The sequence below is a fragment of the Sporobolomyces koalae genome (assembly GCF_050403365.1).
Source record: "Sporobolomyces koalae JCM15063 DNA, S_koalae_JCM15063T_v1_ctg20, whole genome shotgun sequence".
In the NCBI taxonomy this organism is placed as follows: Eukaryota; Fungi; Basidiomycota; class Microbotryomycetes; order Sporidiobolales; family Sporidiobolaceae; genus Sporobolomyces; species Sporobolomyces koalae.
The window spans coordinates 257,648-275,104 of record NW_027481751.1 but is presented as its reverse complement, the minus strand read 5'-3'; the positions used below and the strand labels follow the sequence as shown (position 1 = coordinate 275,104).

The window sequence follows — 17,457 nt, the reverse complement described above, 5'->3', positions numbered from 1 at the left end:
TCGGTACAGACACCTCCTCGTCTCAATCGAGGTCTCGCCAGGGATCGAGCCTAGACCGCTTTTGTATCGCTTGTTTTGTCGCTTTTCCTCCTTACTAGTACCATGTCTTGACGATACCCTGGACCTTGATGTCAACCCGTAGTGCTCACAGTAAGCCTGACATTCTAGGTAGACGCCTCTTTTGTGCATTTCGCCCAAATACGCTTTGTACGCACGTGACGTGTATGCGCCGCCCGGCGCTGTCAGTCTTTTCCAGCGGGGCAGCCCGATGTCACAATTGTCGCTCGCCAGAGAGGTTATGCAAGATGTTTACTAGAGAGCAACACATCAGAAGCGAGATCGCGCGTCACGAGCCGGGCGCTCGTCGCGCGCCTTTAAAGCTGCCGACTCCATTTGTCCACCACTTACTCTGCGCGCCAGATCCCGAACGACGGATTGTCGTCACTTCCTCGTCCCTTGTCAGGAGCCGGCAGGCACGGATCAGTGCAGCATCAGCCAGCGTTATCGCCTCGAGGAGCCCTCCCCACTTGGGCGTCGATCAACAACCCTGGATCCGCTCGCCGCCTTCACTGCACCGGCCAGGATCCAGATCCTCCTTGTGCCGGTTCACCCGATCAAGAGGTCCAAGTTTGAACGGTATGCTCGCCAAGTGAGCCAGTTCGACAAGGTCGCCCTTGCCGATGTGCCGCCCGACCGTCGCGGCGAACGAGGCAAGTCAACTCTTCTCCAACATTTCTTGTCGAGCTGACACAAGTACCTCTTGCAGCCATCTTCTCGTCGAGCCCGACAACGCCTGGGAATCTCCTCTTCGACTACCAGACTCCGACCTCGTACGCGCCATGTCATCCGCTAGCGTTCCTGGGAGATTTGCAGGTGCACCGTCAGATACAAGGTATCATTGGCATCCTCGACGCAAGTGAATACCGCGACAAGCCGCTCGAATCTGCCTTGGCCGGCTTTCAATCCTCATTGACGGACCTCCCCAAGACATTCGCGACCAAAGTGTACGGGTTCGATCCGGACGAGGCTCAACTCGAGCAAGGCAGAAAGTTCAAGGACAGCGAGGGCATGATCATGATTCCAGGAGGTGGCGACATCAGCTTTTACCTCAAATCGCTCCTGGCAGACTTTGGCGGCGAAGTCTTGTTCAACTTTTCCAACATGGTACGTCTTGTATTCCCGGTCCCGCACATTGTCCTTCCAAGCTCATGCACAAAGATCTGTCATGTCAGGCCGCACAACTAGAATCGCGAACCAACATCTCAACTCCGCAAGAGACTCCAGGACCTGCGGCACCCTTCTCGTTTGTACCCAACAAACCCAACGCTCGGAATTCCATCTCGACCTACGCCTCTGCCTCTCCTTCTGCCTCGTCTTCGGCTCCATCGAACGCTGCTACAGCCGTGCCGGTCAAGCCGCAACAACTCGTCAACCTCACCTCGCTTGGGATCGCGCCACCGCCTCAGTCGCGGACAGCTCAAGGGCAATGGGGCGGGAGCAGTTCTGGCAATCAGGACGGATTCCTGTACGGCACGAGTATCGCGAGCAATATGGCTGTGCAGCCACAAGTCGCACCGAGTCCACCACCCGGTTCGGTCCTGGTGGACCAGCGAGCACGGAAACGCGTTGCTGGTCGAGAAAAAAAGTTGATGGGAGACATGTGGCTCTTGGCAGGGAGATTATCGGAAGCGATCGCTGCGTAAGCTCAACCCATCCTGAATTTGTTCTACGTGCGCAAACTGGACGAGGAAACTTTCGCGAATGACAGATACAATGAGGCGATCCTTTTGACCAAAGCATGGCAAGATCAGGTGTGGCAAGCTTCGGCACTTGAAGGTCTCGCGGTGGCCCTTGTCATTCAGGCCACCCGTCCGAAAAGCGCCAATAATGGCGTGAGTGATGACCCGTATCTGGCGTCTCCATCGTCCTTCGAGATAAAGCTGACAGTAAATCATTTCTCTCAGCGACCTCAGCCAGTGATACCAACCCGAAGCGATTCGCCAGCACTGAGCAACGTTGCAGACATCACCACGTTCTTGTCTTCGATACCCGATCGCCTCTCGCAAGCCGTCTCTTTATATGAAAAGATGCTCACTCCGCTCAACCTTCCAGTCGATGCGCCGCCCCCGGACCCCGATCGGGCGCACCCTCTCGTCTATGCCGAAGCGTCTCTACGATGCGCGTACTTTTTGCTGGCAGTGTACGAGGCTCACGGTTCAATGCCCCGAGCCCTAGACCGACTCGTCGCTCCGTCTTCTCCCCTCGACCCATCTCGAACCAATTTGTCGAGCCAGGAGCAAGCGCGCACAGCACATCTCTCGTCTCTTGCTCCTTCAAATACGGTGCCTCGCTCTTCGATCGCCCTGTGGATCAGTTCAGCTTATTCGCCTCACCTCGCGAGTCTCTCTCTCCCGGTTCGTCTGAGGATCACCTCCGAGATTGCGAGTCTGTTTGGACGAATCGGGTACCGGAGAAAGGAGGCATTCGTTTTGCGAGAGCTCGCGGCGCTGTGCGCCGAAGGAGTTGTCGGGCGCAACATCGACACTCTTGGCGGATTCGATCGCATGCCCTCGCCCATACTCGAAGAAAATGAAGGCGAACACACTCCCACGAATCGACCAATCAACCTTGAACGAAGAGCGAATGTGATACGAACGACCAACTCGACGGTCGGCAACGACTCGATCGTAAAGCTGTCGGAACGCGTATGCGAGGTGTTTGGTCTCGCAGTCGCACCTAGAGCACCCATGGCGGGCAAGAAGAACAAACGGATGAGCGTGATGCAGGGACGAGCCCTCGAGATCACCGAAAGTGGACCCGGCACATTTGGGTGGCCAGGCCTGCAAGTCGGCGTCCTGAAGGATGCGATTGCTATCGCCGAATCTCTTCCAGGTTCGTCAGATTTTTCCGGCTTCACAATGCCTCAACGCTCATTGCTTGTGCCGTCTTGAACAGACCACCAAGCTGCTGTCCGCTTCACCGTGACGGCGCTACGGACACTTTCGGACACAATGCCGCCTGCGGAACAGTACGAACTCAGTCAGAGCATTCCGAGGATATTCGGAGCTGCGACGAGACGAGGGATTCCGTTCGAGCTCGAGTACTGGGGACCGACTCAGCTGGTCATGAGTCTTGAAATTGCAAGGTGTGTCGCCACATACTCTGTAAAACGCGTCGAAGCTCACCATGTCGGGATTAACAGAATGTCTCCGAACCGAGCTCCGGTTGAACATCCACTGCAAGATGCTTCGACAGATGCGACCACGGCAACTTCAGGAACGCGAAACCCGTTCATTTGGGATCCCCGCAACAACACTAGAAAGTCGACAAAGTTGAAACCGACAGTCGTGCAGCACGAGACTACCGAGGTTTACGTTACCCTTCAAAACCCATACCTGTTTGATCTCGAGATTCAAAACATCGAATTGAGGTGCGCCTCCTTCTGCACTTGTCAAAGAGCTTCGCAGATCTGACGCCTGCTCTTGATGCCTGATTCAGCACCTCGGGAGTGCCTTTTGCGGCTGATCCTCTCTCGACTGTGGTACCGCCTGGCTCATTCCACACGGTTCGTTTGACTGGCACGCCAAGAGAACCGGGGACATTATTTGTGCGCGGCTGCAATATCCGACTAGCTGGTTGCACGACCCGCGAGTTTCTCCTACCTTTGTGGGATGAGGAGGAAGACGGGCGACGTCAGAAAGCGGCATTGCTCGACACCTCAAAGGAACGAATCAAGTTCTCCGGACTCGAAGCAATTCCTGCGCGACCGACTGCCTCTAGAGATTCGGCTACCGACAACAAGTTTCTCGAATGTATCGTCGTTCCGATTCAGCCGCTTTTATGGATGCGCACTACTTCCCTTACGCACGGCGCCCTCATGCTTTACGATGGCGAAGTGTGAGTCTCGTGTGACGCGCCTCTATTTGGCTCTTGCTCATTCTGGCCCCACAAGCAGGTCCACCATCAAGATTGCGCTCGAAAATACCTCAACATCGCCAATTGACTTTATCAACCTGTCCTTCACCGACTCGCTATCGCAGTCTATTCAGGCATACCTCTCCGAGAATGAATTACCTGCGGTCGAAGCGTACGAGCTGCAGGCCGAGGCGCTACACCGACCAGTCTTTGCGTGGGAAGGCTCGACGAAGACTTCGATCCTTCCCGGTGCATCGCACGTCGTCGAGGTCAAATGTCGTGGCAAGATCGGCTGGTAGGGTTTCTCGCACGCATCGTGAGACGGGTCCTGAGCTGATCGCAATCTTGCTCTCACGCCAGTGTCTCGGGACAAATTCAGATTAGTTATGGGCACGTCGATCGAGACATTGTCCGTACGAGCAAGACATTCCATACCCGACAGCTGTATTGTGATGTTTTCATCACAGTCCACCGGGCGGTCGTTGCCAACACGCTCGACATCTCGCGACTTCGAGCGCTTCCGGAATCTCTTGCGCTGCACAGTCGATCCGCAAGTGTCGTCAACTTGGGCAAACGAGACGCGGCACTCGACAAGAGGCTCGAGGACAATTTGAGAGACGTTGACGATGGGCAGCACTGTCTCGTTGCGATCGACGTCATGAATGTCTACGGCAAACCTTTCGAAGTCAAGCTCGAACGGCGGGAAGAACGTGAGTTTATTGTGCTTCGATATGAATTTCGTGAACGAGCACTGACTTCTTACCGGCACAGAGAATGAGTTTTACCAGGTTCGGCAGCGCATCGAGCCCGGCGCAACACTTCGGTGAGCCCTGGCCATTGTCCCCCCGCCTTGTGACCGCTTTTGACTGACCAGCTATCGCACACAGCATGCTCGCCCGCCTCGATCGTCTCACCTTGACACATCAAGATGTCGCTCGACCAATACCGACGCTCTCGGAGCGTCAGTTTGTCGTGGCCAAAGTCAAGCGATCGCCAGAGGAGGAGCGACTCGAGCGGGAAATCTTCTGGTGCAGAGAAGAGCTACTGTCTCGTCTCGGGTTGACTTGGAACGAGGTATGCACTACCCAACAAAGACACGAGCAGAGACCCTCAAATTGACGGCGCAATTTACAGGTCGGAAGCTTGCGAACTGGTTCGATCTCTCTACGACATCTCGCTCTCGACGCCAATCAATTGTCAATCGTCCGTCTCGAAGAAGTCTCGGTTGATTTGTTCCTCGTCGAGAACCCTTCGGCGAGTCCGGAAGCGTTCGGTCTGAAAGGCAAAGGTCAACGTTTAGTGTACGAAGCGCAGGCCGACGAGTTCATTGATGTCTGTGCAAGAGTCACAAACGATTCCTGTGAGTCTCACTGACCTCATTCGTGCAGCATGTCACACTGACACGACGACCTTCTCGCTTGATAGCGAATACGCAATCGTTGCAGCTTCGACTAGACCTTCAAGCGCCCTCATCATCGTCCCAATCCCTCGCACACCTCGCTCGTTACGTCATCATGGAAGGCGTGTCTCCCATCTCTCTCCCTCGACTCGAACCGGGACAATCTCACGAGCACCGAATCTCGATCTGTCTCCTCGCTCGAGGCAGATACGAGTTTGGGTGTGTCGTCGAGGAAAACAATGCGACCAACCCCGGAGGCGGATCAAGGAAGCGATGGAACGCTGGAGAGAACATCGTGATCGAAGTCTGACGGACGACCTGACGGGTTGTTGAACGGGATGAGGGCAAAGCAATACTGTTGACATAAAACTCTCTGTTCTTCATGCGGCATGAACGGACAATGTAGCGAGCGACGTGAAGTTCGAGAGTGACACAATGCGATGAGCAAAGCAAAATACACAAGAGCTCAAAAGTAGAAGAGGAAGAAGGAAGAGAGAATACGAGGAGAGCGCGATTATTGTCCGTTTTTGTTGTATCTGTTCTCGTCACCTTCGGGGGGTATATCCTGATCCCGATACGGGGTAGAGGACTTCACTCAAACGAGTTGAGGCGATCTTAGAGGGGCCGAGAATTGAGGTGATTGTTCCTCGTAAGGTGAATCTAGAGGACTCGCGACACGTTTGAGTCCACTACCCGTCTCGCCCTGCAACGACCTTGCACTGTCCGATCCGACAACCACAACTTCGACCCCGTTGTCACTCGACAGGTTCATGTGAGGAGAAGTGGGGGACGCGAGGTGAATCGAATCGTCGTCGGCGTCTCTACCGGGGACGAGTGCGGTCGTGCTGCTTCCGGCGAGGTCATGCAGCATCGAGATACTGGTCGAGCTTTCGGTTGGTCGCACCGGAGCCGGTCGTACGATTCCATCGATCCCGCTCGACGAGGACGTCGAGTTTGATCTAGACGTCGGCAAGAGGTGTTGCGGCGTAGTCGGCGTTCTCTCCCCGCTGCGCTGGGACGAGAAGCTCAAGCGACCAAGTGCCGAAGTAGAAGTGTATATCGGGTCTTCGGCAGCGAGTTGAGCCGTGTTCGGTAACGGCGAGGGGTATCCAGATTCGGTAAAGTCGAGATCCGAGAAGATCGGCACCGAGATCGGGGCGGGAGGAGGGGGAGGATTCCGTCGAGCACGAGGCTGAGGTTGAGACGCAGGGTTGCGTTGCGATGCTTTGTACGCACGAGGAGGATCTCGGAGGAATCCGTCGGATGACACGGGGGATTTACTGCCGGGGTGCGAAGTGCGTTGCGAGTCTTGCGAGGTACGGGGCGAGGTCGTCGGAGGCGTCGAAGTGGTATCGAGAGGAGGCAACGGCGCAGGAGGACCCTTGGGAGAAGGAGGCGAGAGGGTGACCTCGACGTTGGGCGAGAGAGGTTCCTGCGCATCCGGAACAACATGACCCTTCATAGTCGCGGCCGACGCAGGTTCGTCAGCTTCTGCTATCGCCGCGCTCGTGTTTGTGACGACACTAAGAGGCCCATGTCGAGCAGACATCATCGTCTGTGGTCGAGGTTGGGCCGATCCGATTCCGAGCGACCGCCATTTTCGTCGAGACCTCTCTGCCAGGAGGCCAATGATACCCCCTTCGGTTTGCGCTGCAAACTTTCGATACGCCGACCGTAGCACCCTGGTGGCGTCAACACGATCGAGTTAGTACTGCCGATAGAGGGAAGGTCAAGGGGGGCAACTTGCCAGGTGCTTGAGCTCCTCGCGTCGCCTCTCACACTGTCGATCACGTCCTCGCCGTAGCTTCCCGAGGCTTCAAAGTAGCCTCGATCGCCGAGTCCATCTTCGTCCCAGTTGTCGCCCTCTCCACTACCATCACTGCCGTCGTCTCGTCCGCCCAAACTCTCCTCGTCGCTCTGCCTCTCTCGTCCATTCGCACCGTTTGCAGAGTGTCCAACCGGGCGCTCCCCGAGTCTGGCAAATTCACCCTTTTCGAGATCCTCAACGAAGGCGGCCAGGAATCGTGCCCATCCACCAGATCCATCTCCCGGGAACAGGACGACCTTGTCATCAATCTCGCGTCCGAACGCGATCACCTGTCCCGCTTGACCGTAACTCTTCTGTCCCTGCTCGTGCGCAGATGCGGGAGACGGCGGATCGAGATCGACTCCGATGTAGTTGCCACAGCGATCGGTCAAGAGGGGTAACCATCCAGCGTGAGAGTATTTCCTCCTGATCCAGCCTGGTGGGAAACTCGACATGCCCTCCTCTTCTCGATCGGGAACGACCTCGTTCGAACTTGAAGAGGCTCGCGATCCGTTCCCGGTTGCGTTCGCGGTTGAAGAACTGAACGGATCTCCCATCGCGTCTCTTCCGCCGGCCTGGTCCAATTTCCTCCAAAAGTTCCACTCTTCCTCGACCCGTTCGAGGGGCATCCACCACAAGCCCCAAATCAAGCCGACCCCTCCGTTCGCGCTGCCACCAGCTCCTGCACTTGCGAACGCGAGCGAGTCTTGCCCGTCATGCAGCAAGTACGACTCGAGTACGGCTGAAGGTAGCTGGTACGGCGAGAGAGCCGCGCGCAGGGATGACAACACTGGGTCCGAGGGGGACAGAGGTGGAGCGAGGGAGTCGAGCAGGGCGGGAGATTGCTGATCGAGCACGGCAGAGAGCTGAGCAAAGGTCGCGGACAAGGGAGGGTACCGGGCCGAAGCCGAGGTAGTCGCGAACGAAGGTCGCGAGAACGAAGGTACTGGCGGGTAAGCTGCAGAGGAAGTCGAGTTGCGTTTCGAGTGGTAGGCGGTAGTAGCCGAGGAGACTGCTCCGTCGAGGGCGACATCGTCATAGTCACCCGAGGGTCGCGATGCGTGCGAGCTGGAGCTTGCGCCAGTGGACGGATACGTCGATGTCGCGGTGGCAGGTGCAGGTTTGCGAGACTTTGAGCCTCCGAACAGAGCGGAGAACATCACGGGAACAAGGCGGTCTCGCTAGCTTGAGAATCAAAAGCGAGTCAGTCAGGTTGTGTGCAAGTAGACAACAGCACACTAGCCCAATCTGCACCGTTGCCGAGTGAGATCCTTGGCACGAGTTAGAACCTCCGAATGCATCGTCATGCCTGCGTCCCTCCCCTGCCTCGATGCTCGCGCGGCACGCGCTCCTTCAGACTTGTTGTTCCTCGACAATACTAGCTGATATCGAGTCGTCGGCGTCATGCAGCTCGTGCGCGGGTGTGCACGCGCTGAGCGACGGTCGGGGTTCGCGTCCCATCTCGCAACACTCGTGTCTAGACTAGAGCTCGCGCTTGTAGAAGAGCAGATGCACTCACATAGTGTGCCTTCGACCAAGTACTTTGTATCCGGAGACGGGTGATGCGAGAGAAGCGTGATGAGCGAAGACGGCGCGAACTCGACGCGTGCGTTTAGCGTGCATTGTCCCACCTCGTGCGCAGCTACTACATCGCGGCTCGAAAGGCTTCTCTTTTCTCTCTCTCTCTGATTCTGTCACCTGTCTCTACTCACGTCGAAAGACTAGTCTTGGCAAGCGAGAAAGATTCACGCGCTCATTTGCCTCTCCCTCGTCCATTCGTTCCTCTACCAGCTCCACCACCTCGACCTTTCATGCCTCCTCTCCTCTTGCCTCCTCGCGCGCTCGTGTTGCCACGCTTGAACTGTCGACCGACCCCAACCAGTTTCGCGAGATCCTCTTGGATACTCAGCACGATCTCGACCGTCGACTTGGTGCGCGTTTGATAGATCATGTCCTCGTCCTGCAATCCTCGCAACCATTTCAACCTTTCAGTAAATTTATGTGTGCGACACTTCCAATAACAGTGAGGATGGAACGCACGTCGTCTTCGGGCGTGATCTCGTCACCTACGACCGCAGTCCCAGTTCTGACTTGCATCTCAAACACCCCGCTGGTCGAGTCCTTGCCTCTCCGGGTCTCGCGATCGACATCTTGGGGTCGATACTCGCCGTCTTCGGATTCAATGTCTTCCTCGCGCTCGTCCTCGTCGGAAACGATTGCAGATCCTCCGGGTACCGCATCTCGGATTGCCAGCGCGAGCGAGAGGGCTGTCGGGATCATCGCTCCCATCGCATGGATCCTCAGACAGGTACATCTAGCATCCACAGGCAAAAAAGGATCAGGACTCGAATTCAATCGAAAGGGAAATCCACACAGTTTGAAGACAACTGACCCTCGTTCGACAAATGCTCCAACTCCTCGTTTGAGCCATCCCGAGAATCCAAGTCCACGCGTTTTCTTGTTCAACGAAGCTACCCACAGATCCTCCGTTTCGACTCGATCCTTAAGATCTTTCGATTTGCCTCCAATTCGATTCCCGTTCAGAGTTTGTTTCTCTCGTGTCGGTTTCAAAGTGACCGTGCTTGGTTCTGTCGCAGTTGCTACGGCTGATCGTGTCGAGTAGCGAGATGCGGCAGGATGTCCCGACGTCAATCGACGCAACGAGCCTTTCTGGATCACGCGTTTCTTTGGTTCAGGAAGTGGCAGGCTCTTTGTAATGTTGCTAGTGTCTAGAGTAGCAGGATCTGAGGACTTGGATTGAGCTGCAGAGGCAGCAAGAGCCGTTGTTGGTTGTTGATCTAGATTCGGAGATTCACGTCGAACTCGTTTCTGTGGTCGAGATCTTGCCACTTGAGAGCTCGAAGATTGCGATGAAGATTGAGTGCTCGGTAACGGCCGCTTAGGAAGTGCCATAGCGGTGCAGGACGAGATCGGCTGAACAAGATGGCGAACGGACTTGCTCTCTCTCACCTCTTGACACTCGTTCATTCGCATGTCTGTCTCGCTGATAAAGCAGGAATTCAAATTTCTTTATTGCCTGCGGCGCAAAGTCGCGATATCCATCTCGCAACGTTTGTCTTCCGTCTTGTTGTACCTTGATCGCTTCGATCAAATCTCGCCTGGTCCGCAATGCTCGAGAAGGTTCTATTGCAATCGAAGCGGCACAGATTGGGCACAGAAGACAGAAATCCGAGGAAACAGGGAAACAGAGGGCTTTCAAAGCGTGTATTGGGAGAGGAAAGGCGTTCAGAGAAAAGAAGCGAACATTCCCGGAACGTTGTCGTGTTTTAGAGACCGTACATTTTGCGGCGGCGCATCGATAGGATTGCGGCACCGTGTGAGAGCGAGTTGTCAGGAGGACCGGAACGAGAGTTTCCATGTTGAGGCGGTTGCGTCGGTCCGGCCGCATAGTTCCGAAGACTTCGAGACGCTCTCGAGCCGCGAGGTGTCTGATCTGGTTTTCGGACCTTCCCACGTCCGTTCGCGAGGGCAATTCGTCGAGCTGTCTCGGCCAACGCCTCGTTCCTTGGCCCACGCTGTGCCCGGGAGCTACTCGGACGCGTGATCACATGTTGCTGGCGATGAGTAGTCTAATGGAGCCGAACAATCGATTGAGCACAACGAATTCGCACAAGATAAGCGGGACACTCAGGTAAAGAGGACCGAGGAATGGACGAACGGTCGGAGCGCTTTCCGCGATCGCGTGAGGGATGCCAATTTCTTTCCGGATATTTTCGACAGAAGGCTGTCAGGACACGGAGGTACAAGTCAGCGATGAGTGCATGTGGAGAAGATGCGGACTCTGACTGACAATCCAGAGGTACCACAAACCAGAAGGTAGCCAATGGACACGCTGTTGTATGTTCTTGAGGTGATCCCTGATCTGGGCCACAATTTTACACAGCTTCTGCTGCTTTGGACTGTTTCTCTGTAGTATCGGCGTCCATTCCATCGCCCCGGAATCGTTTGTCGGAACGAAAGCCCCCTCAAGCTCTGCGTATTTTTCGTTGATATGATCACAGATAGACTGGCAAGTTTGGCATCGCGTTTCTTCTCGTGCATCCGCGTTCGCAATGTGATCGCATGAAGGTTGGATCCGCTTCAAAGATTGAAAAATCTCTCGGCAATACTGAAGATTGGGGGTTTGGAAAACGCGGCGTTGAGCCTCCGCGAAAGTAAGTTGAGTCTGCAGGATGAATCGCTCAGTCTTGGCACAGTAAGCGTCAGGACGAGTGTTACTCGGGAACCCTCACCGTTTGCTCGTGGTACCAGGAATCTGAAGGCAGTGTGGCTTGTGGAGCACACTGCTGTGCCAGCATCTCCAGCGGTGGCTGGATATCCTCGAGAGTCAGCGGTTGCGAAGAACGGTGGATCAAGTCAATGCGTACGATCCTTGCTTCCGCCAGGAAGAACCAGCTGTGGTCCAACCATCCGCTCGCGCGTCGGTTCTCCTTGAGACGCTCGATGTGTCGATGGGCAATGATAAGTCTTCTTGCGAACTCCTCGCGAACCTCATCTGATTGGCCCAAGAGGAATTCGCTGATACTGTCTGACCAGCCTCTCGCCAGATCTGTCTTTCCGAGAAGATCGTGGAGAGACGTCAAAACTTCTAGCCATGAAGGCAGGGCCAGGTGGCTTTCCCGAGGCAGAATTGCACGATGCCGGCTACCAGTAGCCTGTAGAGTTGACCAACTAAAGTGAGCACAACGAAATTGAACAAGATATGCAGGACACTCAGGTAAAGAGGACCGAGGAAAAAAGTAACATGGACGAACGGTCGGAGCGCTTCCGGCGCTCGTGTCATGATTTTTGTCGATTTCTTTTTTGATGCTTTCGACAGAAGGCTATAAGAACATGGAAGGGACGAGTCAGCGACCAGCGCACTCGCAGAAGATGCCGATGATGACCGACAATCCAGAGGTACCACAAAACAGGAGGTAGCCATTGGGCATGCTGTTGTATGTCCTTGAGGTTATCCCTGATCTGGGCCACGATTTTGCACAGCTTTGGCTGCTTTGGCCAGTCATGTTCCAGCTCCGGCGTCCATTCCATCACCCCGTAATCGTTTGTCGGAACGAAAGCCCCTTCAAGCTCTGCGTATTTTTCGTTGATATGATCACAGATAGACTGGCAAGATTGGCATCGCGTTTCTTCTCGTGCATCCGCGTTCGCAATGTGATCGCATGAAGGTTGAATCTGCTTCAAAGAGCTGAAAGTCTCTTGGCAATACTGCAGGTTGGGGGTTCGGAAGTTGCGACGTTGGGCCTCCGCGAAAGTGAGTCGAGTCTGCAGGATGGGGCGCTCAGTCTCGGCACAGTAAATGTCAAGACGAGTGTTACTCGGGAACCCTCACCGTTTGCTCGTGGTACCAGGAATCTGAAGGCAGTGTGGCTTGTGGAGCACACTTGCGCGCCAGCATCTCCAGCGGTGGCTGGATTTCCTTGAGAGTCAGCGGTTGCGAAGAACGGTCGATCAAGTCAATGCGTACGATCCGTGCTTCCGCCAGGAAGTACCAGCTTTGGCCCAACCGCTCCCTCGCGGAAGGGTTCTCATTGATCAGACGCTCGATGCGTTGATGGACGATTTCAAGTTCCTTTGCAAACCGGTCGCCTACTATATCTGACTTGCTCGAGAGGTAGTCGCTGATGCTGACGGACCAGCCGTTCGCCAGATCTGTCCGTTCGAGGAGATTGCGGAGAGCCGTCAAAGCGTCTTGCGGATCACGCAGCGGATTCAAGAGGTGGTCGAGCGGCATTTGTGCAGAAGGGTGCGGCAGACGAGAGGGCGGGAAGAGAAAGAAAGAGCAAGTAGAGATCCGCTCGATCCGCTCAGTGCTCCGAACTGGTCCGCGGTATTGGCAGGAGCGACATCCCGGGCACATTGGGACGTGCGGATGCGCATGTAAGGTCAGAGAGAAGCAAGAAGCGTCCAGGAAGTACAGTAATAGCAAGAGAGCCCAAGCAGAGCGGCATTGTGACAGTACAAGCGCCGTTGGCAAATGCGCGTATGATTGAATCACTCTCGTGCGTCGTGTGAGCTCGAGTTCCTCGTGCATTTAATCCAGGATCGATGATCGATGTGGAAAGCGCAGAGGCGAATCTGCGGCGCTCTTCTTCGGCGAGAAGGCGATTCTGATAGATGAGACCGAAGCGGGCAAATGGGTTCGGCATGCTGTCGTTATCTCTACCAGCTTCAACGTCGACGACTGGCGGGGCCAACAAATGTCGAGAGAAGAAAAGGGACGCGCGCGTGCTCCAGCATAATCGGACGGCGACCCTTGCCAGAGTCTATTCACATACGCGCACCTATCGACGGAAACGACGAGCGACCTAGACCGATCCCGCACGAACCAGCCATCACGGAGGATCGGGGTTGGATTGACTCGAGTTCTCATTCAACTTGTGGACATCTGTGTGGGGGCCTCTCTCTCGAGACAGCACTGCCGTCAGCCCGCGGACTCTGGACCAGTCTTCCACCCGCATTATACTTGGAGTGCAGCCGCAGCAGCGAACAACGCGGCTCGGTGGCTGCTCCTCGGCCGACACCGTCTGCACTTCCGCCGGACGCCGCTCAACGCCTCGACCAAGTCATGACGTCGAAAGCGTTTCAGCACCGACCGACATTCCCACTCGCATCGCAAGACCTAGAACGCTGGATCCGTTTCAGCGCAAAAGGAGGAGTCGGCAGAGCCCGAGCCATCGCTGATCGGGTCTCGCAAGATGGGCACAAAGACCTCATGATGCTTGAAGGTGACGAGGTCATTGTTCTGATGGACTTGGGCGACGATCAGTACCTTGTAAGTGCAGAATTTGGTCGAGCAAGAATGCGATTTTGACCAGCGTGTCCTCCAGGGTCACTGCGAAGGCGTAGTGGGACTGTTCCGTTCCGAGGATGTCGAGTTCTTGCAAGCCAAGCTCAAACGTCCCGTCATGACTCCACGATCCTCGCGTCCGAGCACTTCTCACAATAACCTGGCGGCTGCCTCACAGATCCGGACGAATCCCGTCGGATTGCCAGAATCGCAGAATGTGGACCTCAACGCGAAAGTCACAACGAGGCGGATGGGAGATATTCAAGGTCTCGGTATCGACTCGATCGAGGGCCAGAGGACGGAAAGCGGATCCGCTCCGCAGGTAGCTCAGTCGGTTGACGCCGTGATTGGTCCGTGTGATCCTCCTCCTTTCAGCTACCAGCAGCAATTGATTTCGTAGGATCGGTACAGTGACTTCGCCACAACTTGCAGGCGCCTTCACCCCTGCAGGTCTATATCCCCGACCGCCATCATCCCTCGACTCACGTTCCCCCTGCTTCGTCAGCGATGCCCACACTCCCTCTCTCGTCGAGTCCCCTCATTCAGTGGAGACTTTCCAGACACAGTCCATGCCACCCACGCCTTTGGTCCCAGTAGGTTGGGAAACACCAGACGCTACTGGGGCAGACCTGCAGCAAACGCAAAACGATCGAGATCACGTATTACCGACAGAACCTGTACCTCACTCATACGACCCAAAATTGTGTGCTGTGCCTCGTCAAACTGAAGCGGCGAGTCTGGATTTTCCGGCCAGTGCGTCCGCAACTACCCGTGGTCTTCTCGTCGTCGGGGCCGGTTTGTCTGTGCCCTTTCCCTCCTCGTCCTCCCTGGCCGATCTACAACCTCCTCCGCCCAGACGCCAGCCCAAAACATCCGAATCAACGTTTGTCAGTACCTACTCCGGAGATTCAATCGAGTCTCCTTCGAATTCGGGACCGGGAACACCTGGAGAAGACAACACTCTCGCTTTCATCTTTGATTCTTACCGGTACTCGAGGAGTTCGAGCGCTGCTTCTTTTGGGGGACCCTCATTCCGCACGGACCTACCCGGAATGAGACCCGCTTTAGCTCTCGATGAGCTGCAGCTCGTCGAAGAAGTGATTGATGCGCAAGGGACCGAAACCGCCGAAATGTCGGACGCATGGACCAATCGGGTTCGCCGGCGAGACGCAGCTTCGGCTCTACCCGCTCGTTTATCGCCCAACCGGTCTCGCAGCTCCAGCAGATCGGAGGCGGAAGTTGTGTCAAGATCATCTGCAGCACGCGCGAAGGAACGACATATTCTAGATAATCACCCAGAGGTCGAACAATCTGGTCTGCCACCCGCAGCTGGCTCTCAAGATTATTGCTCAGATCACGCCGCACTTCTACTCGAACAAAAAGCAGCTTCAGCTTGGTCATCAGGCGGCGCCAATGATCTCAGCCCGCAAAACAGCGACGTCTTTGCCGATTCTCCAACATCGTCATTAGCAGCCAGATCCTCGGCTTTGGCAAGGGATGTGCAGTCGCCCTCGTCGCAAACTTCTCTCAACTTGGGCCAGAGTCGCACAGGTGTATACTACCCTGCCGAGGGCCCTGCCGGCTCACCGGCTGCTGCTTCGTTCCAAACAGCCGCGTCCACCGACCGGTTTCAAGATTCTTCTGCAGCGGAGGACTCGGACAGATCACAGACACATAACGTTGCAACTACGCCTGTCAGGAACAAGCTTCGCAAAAAGCCCAGCTTTCGTCTGAGGAAGTCATCCGCCACCGAATCTGACCTTGACATCTCCAACGTTGCGCCGCCGTTGCCGAGGCTCGCGGATCAGATCGGGAACGATCATCTCGACACGGCCTCTCCTCCTCGGTCTCCTGCTCGTCAGCTCTTACGCAAGAATTCGATCGGCAGCAAGTTCAGCCGCAAATCCTCGGAAGCAGCTCAGAAGAAGCGCATCGACTATGGTACCGGCATCTCGAACAAGGACTTTGAGGAGGAGACGATCCAGATAGGCGCGAGTGCTTTCGAAATCGTCAAACCCTATGCCGCTCTTGTCGTACGAGATCAAGAGCCACTTGACGACCTAGCGTCCCTCGATTCCCCTGACTCGTCCGCTCTATCGCACAACGACCACTACGTCGACCCTTACCACCTGTCAAATCCCGCCACGCCTTCCCATCTCGGAAACAGTTTCTCGAATGCGCAGTCGCATTTTTCACCACCGACACCCCAGTCGGTCGAGGGCGATCATCGCTCAGTCCAAGATCACCGCGCGAGGGAGCTCAAATGGGTGCAAACCCTTTCGAGTGGTCTCAGCGCGGCGCAATTGAGAAAGAGCAAGAAGATGAGAACGCTCGTGTACGGTGGCATTCCAAGTTCGGTTCGAGGCAAGGTGTGGTCGTTTCTCGCCGAGAGCGATCGAGAGCGCGAGCCTGAATTGTTTGCGGTAAGCTTGACGCTATACATGGTTTCATTCTTGGCTGATGTATCTTTCCTCCATAGCGCTTGAGCTCGAAAGGACCTTCGCGACATTCGGCTGCCTACGAGCAGGATCTCGATACGCTCTTGCTCGACCACCCGCAGTTTGCGCGTGCATCTGCAGGTCGAGAAGACCTCGTGACAGTGCTGAACGTAGGTGTTGTCATCTCCTTGCTTGTCATTTGTACCTGACTCATTGTTTCGATGCAGGCTTTCTCCCACCTTGATCCTCAGCTCGGGTACTACCCCAGACTCGCCGATGTTGTCGCACTGCTTCTCACGCAGATGCCCGCCGAGGAGTCCTTCTTCACGCTCGTCTCGTTGGTCCGGAATTACGGGTTTCGTCAATTTTTTGTTGTTGGAAGGGAAGAGCTTCGGCTCGAAGTCGTCGCGTTCTCATTCCTCCTCGAAGCGGTTGAGCCCAAGATTTCTCGCAGATTTGTAAGTGATGGTTGCCGATCTCTGATGATCGAGGTTTGTCTGGCTGACCAGTCTGTCCGATTATGCTTAACAGCGTGATCTCGAGATCGAAACAAGCGATTATCTCGTCTCCTGGCTCTCGACCTGCTTCCTGTCCATCTTGCAGCTTCCAACCGTCCTTCGGATCATCGACGTATTTCTACTCGAACCTAAAACCCGATACTCTGCGCCGCTTGCGATCCTGCGCCTATCACAATTCACGAGTGTCGACCTCTTCCCTTCTCGAGATTCTGTCCTCAACCATCTCCTCGCACCTCCACCCGACATATTCACACCTCAACGCCTCGTACCTGCGATCGTTGGCTACAAGCTTTCCGATGACAAGGTTCAAAAGGCGATCAAAATGGCTGCGAAAGAGATGCTCGCTCCCAAGAAGCAACGCTGACAATCGAATCTCCCTCCCAATTGCGTGTTCACCTATATTTTTTTCGATTCCCGTATTACATATTGTCGTCATCACTTTCCATCAAACAAGGAGCTGGACTTCACTTTTTAATCTGTCTCGCATGTAGCACATTGGAACGGAAACCCAAAACAATCAAACCCGATCCGTCAATACAGAGAAGTTGGCAGCAACCTTTGCTTCAACG

General features: G+C 55.3%; 6 protein-coding genes across 6 annotated transcripts; 3 read left to right on the top strand and 3 right to left on the bottom strand.

The window, feature by feature from the left end:
• Window positions 1-224: 224 nt before the first annotated feature.
• On the top strand, window positions 225-5,624 carry TRS120 (TRAPPII-specific subunit TRS120; the record flags this gene model as incomplete). Its single annotated transcript, XM_076679217.1, has 15 exons — window positions 225-241; window positions 583-710; window positions 767-1,164; window positions 1,233-1,699; window positions 1,769-1,892; window positions 1,965-2,892; window positions 2,956-3,145; window positions 3,203-3,430; window positions 3,499-3,897; window positions 3,956-4,210; window positions 4,276-4,625; window positions 4,687-4,738; window positions 4,803-4,989; window positions 5,050-5,275; window positions 5,341-5,624. The coding sequence occupies 15 exons, from the start codon at window positions 225-227 to the stop codon at window positions 5,622-5,624; spliced, it is 4,233 nt and encodes a 1,410-aa protein (XP_076533741.1).
• A 285-nt stretch (window positions 5,625-5,909) lies between these two features.
• On the bottom strand, window positions 5,910-8,281 carry SMI1 (Smi1p; the record flags this gene model as incomplete). Its single annotated transcript, XM_076679216.1, has 2 exons — window positions 5,910-6,996; window positions 7,062-8,281. 2 exons carry the CDS (start codon window positions 8,279-8,281, stop codon window positions 5,910-5,912), a joined length of 2,307 nt encoding a protein of 768 aa, XP_076533740.1.
• Window positions 8,282-8,874: 593 nt separating this feature from the next.
• On the bottom strand, window positions 8,875-10,034 carry JCM15063_001963 (uncharacterized protein; the record flags this gene model as incomplete). Its single annotated transcript, XM_076679215.1, has 3 exons — window positions 8,875-9,081; window positions 9,162-9,435; window positions 9,514-10,034. The coding sequence occupies 3 exons, from the start codon at window positions 10,032-10,034 to the stop codon at window positions 8,875-8,877; spliced, it is 1,002 nt and encodes a 333-aa protein (XP_076533739.1).
• Window positions 10,035-12,456: 2,422 nt separating this feature from the next.
• On the bottom strand, window positions 12,457-12,876 carry JCM15063_001962 (uncharacterized protein; the record flags this gene model as incomplete). Its single annotated transcript, XM_076679214.1, has 1 exon — window positions 12,457-12,876. The coding sequence occupies one exon, from the start codon at window positions 12,874-12,876 to the stop codon at window positions 12,457-12,459; it is 420 nt and encodes a 139-aa protein (XP_076533738.1).
• An 834-nt stretch (window positions 12,877-13,710) lies between these two features.
• Window positions 13,711-14,332, top strand: JCM15063_001961 (uncharacterized protein; the record flags this gene model as incomplete). Its single annotated transcript, XM_076679213.1, has 2 exons — window positions 13,711-13,917; window positions 13,973-14,332. The coding sequence occupies 2 exons, from the start codon at window positions 13,711-13,713 to the stop codon at window positions 14,330-14,332; spliced, it is 567 nt and encodes a 188-aa protein (XP_076533737.1).
• A 169-nt stretch (window positions 14,333-14,501) lies between these two features.
• On the top strand, window positions 14,502-17,252 carry JCM15063_001960 (uncharacterized protein; the record flags this gene model as incomplete). Its single annotated transcript, XM_076679212.1, has 4 exons — window positions 14,502-16,355; window positions 16,412-16,540; window positions 16,598-16,828; window positions 16,902-17,252. The coding sequence occupies 4 exons, from the start codon at window positions 14,502-14,504 to the stop codon at window positions 17,250-17,252; spliced, it is 2,565 nt and encodes an 854-aa protein (XP_076533736.1).
• Window positions 17,253-17,457: the final 205 nt, after the last annotated feature.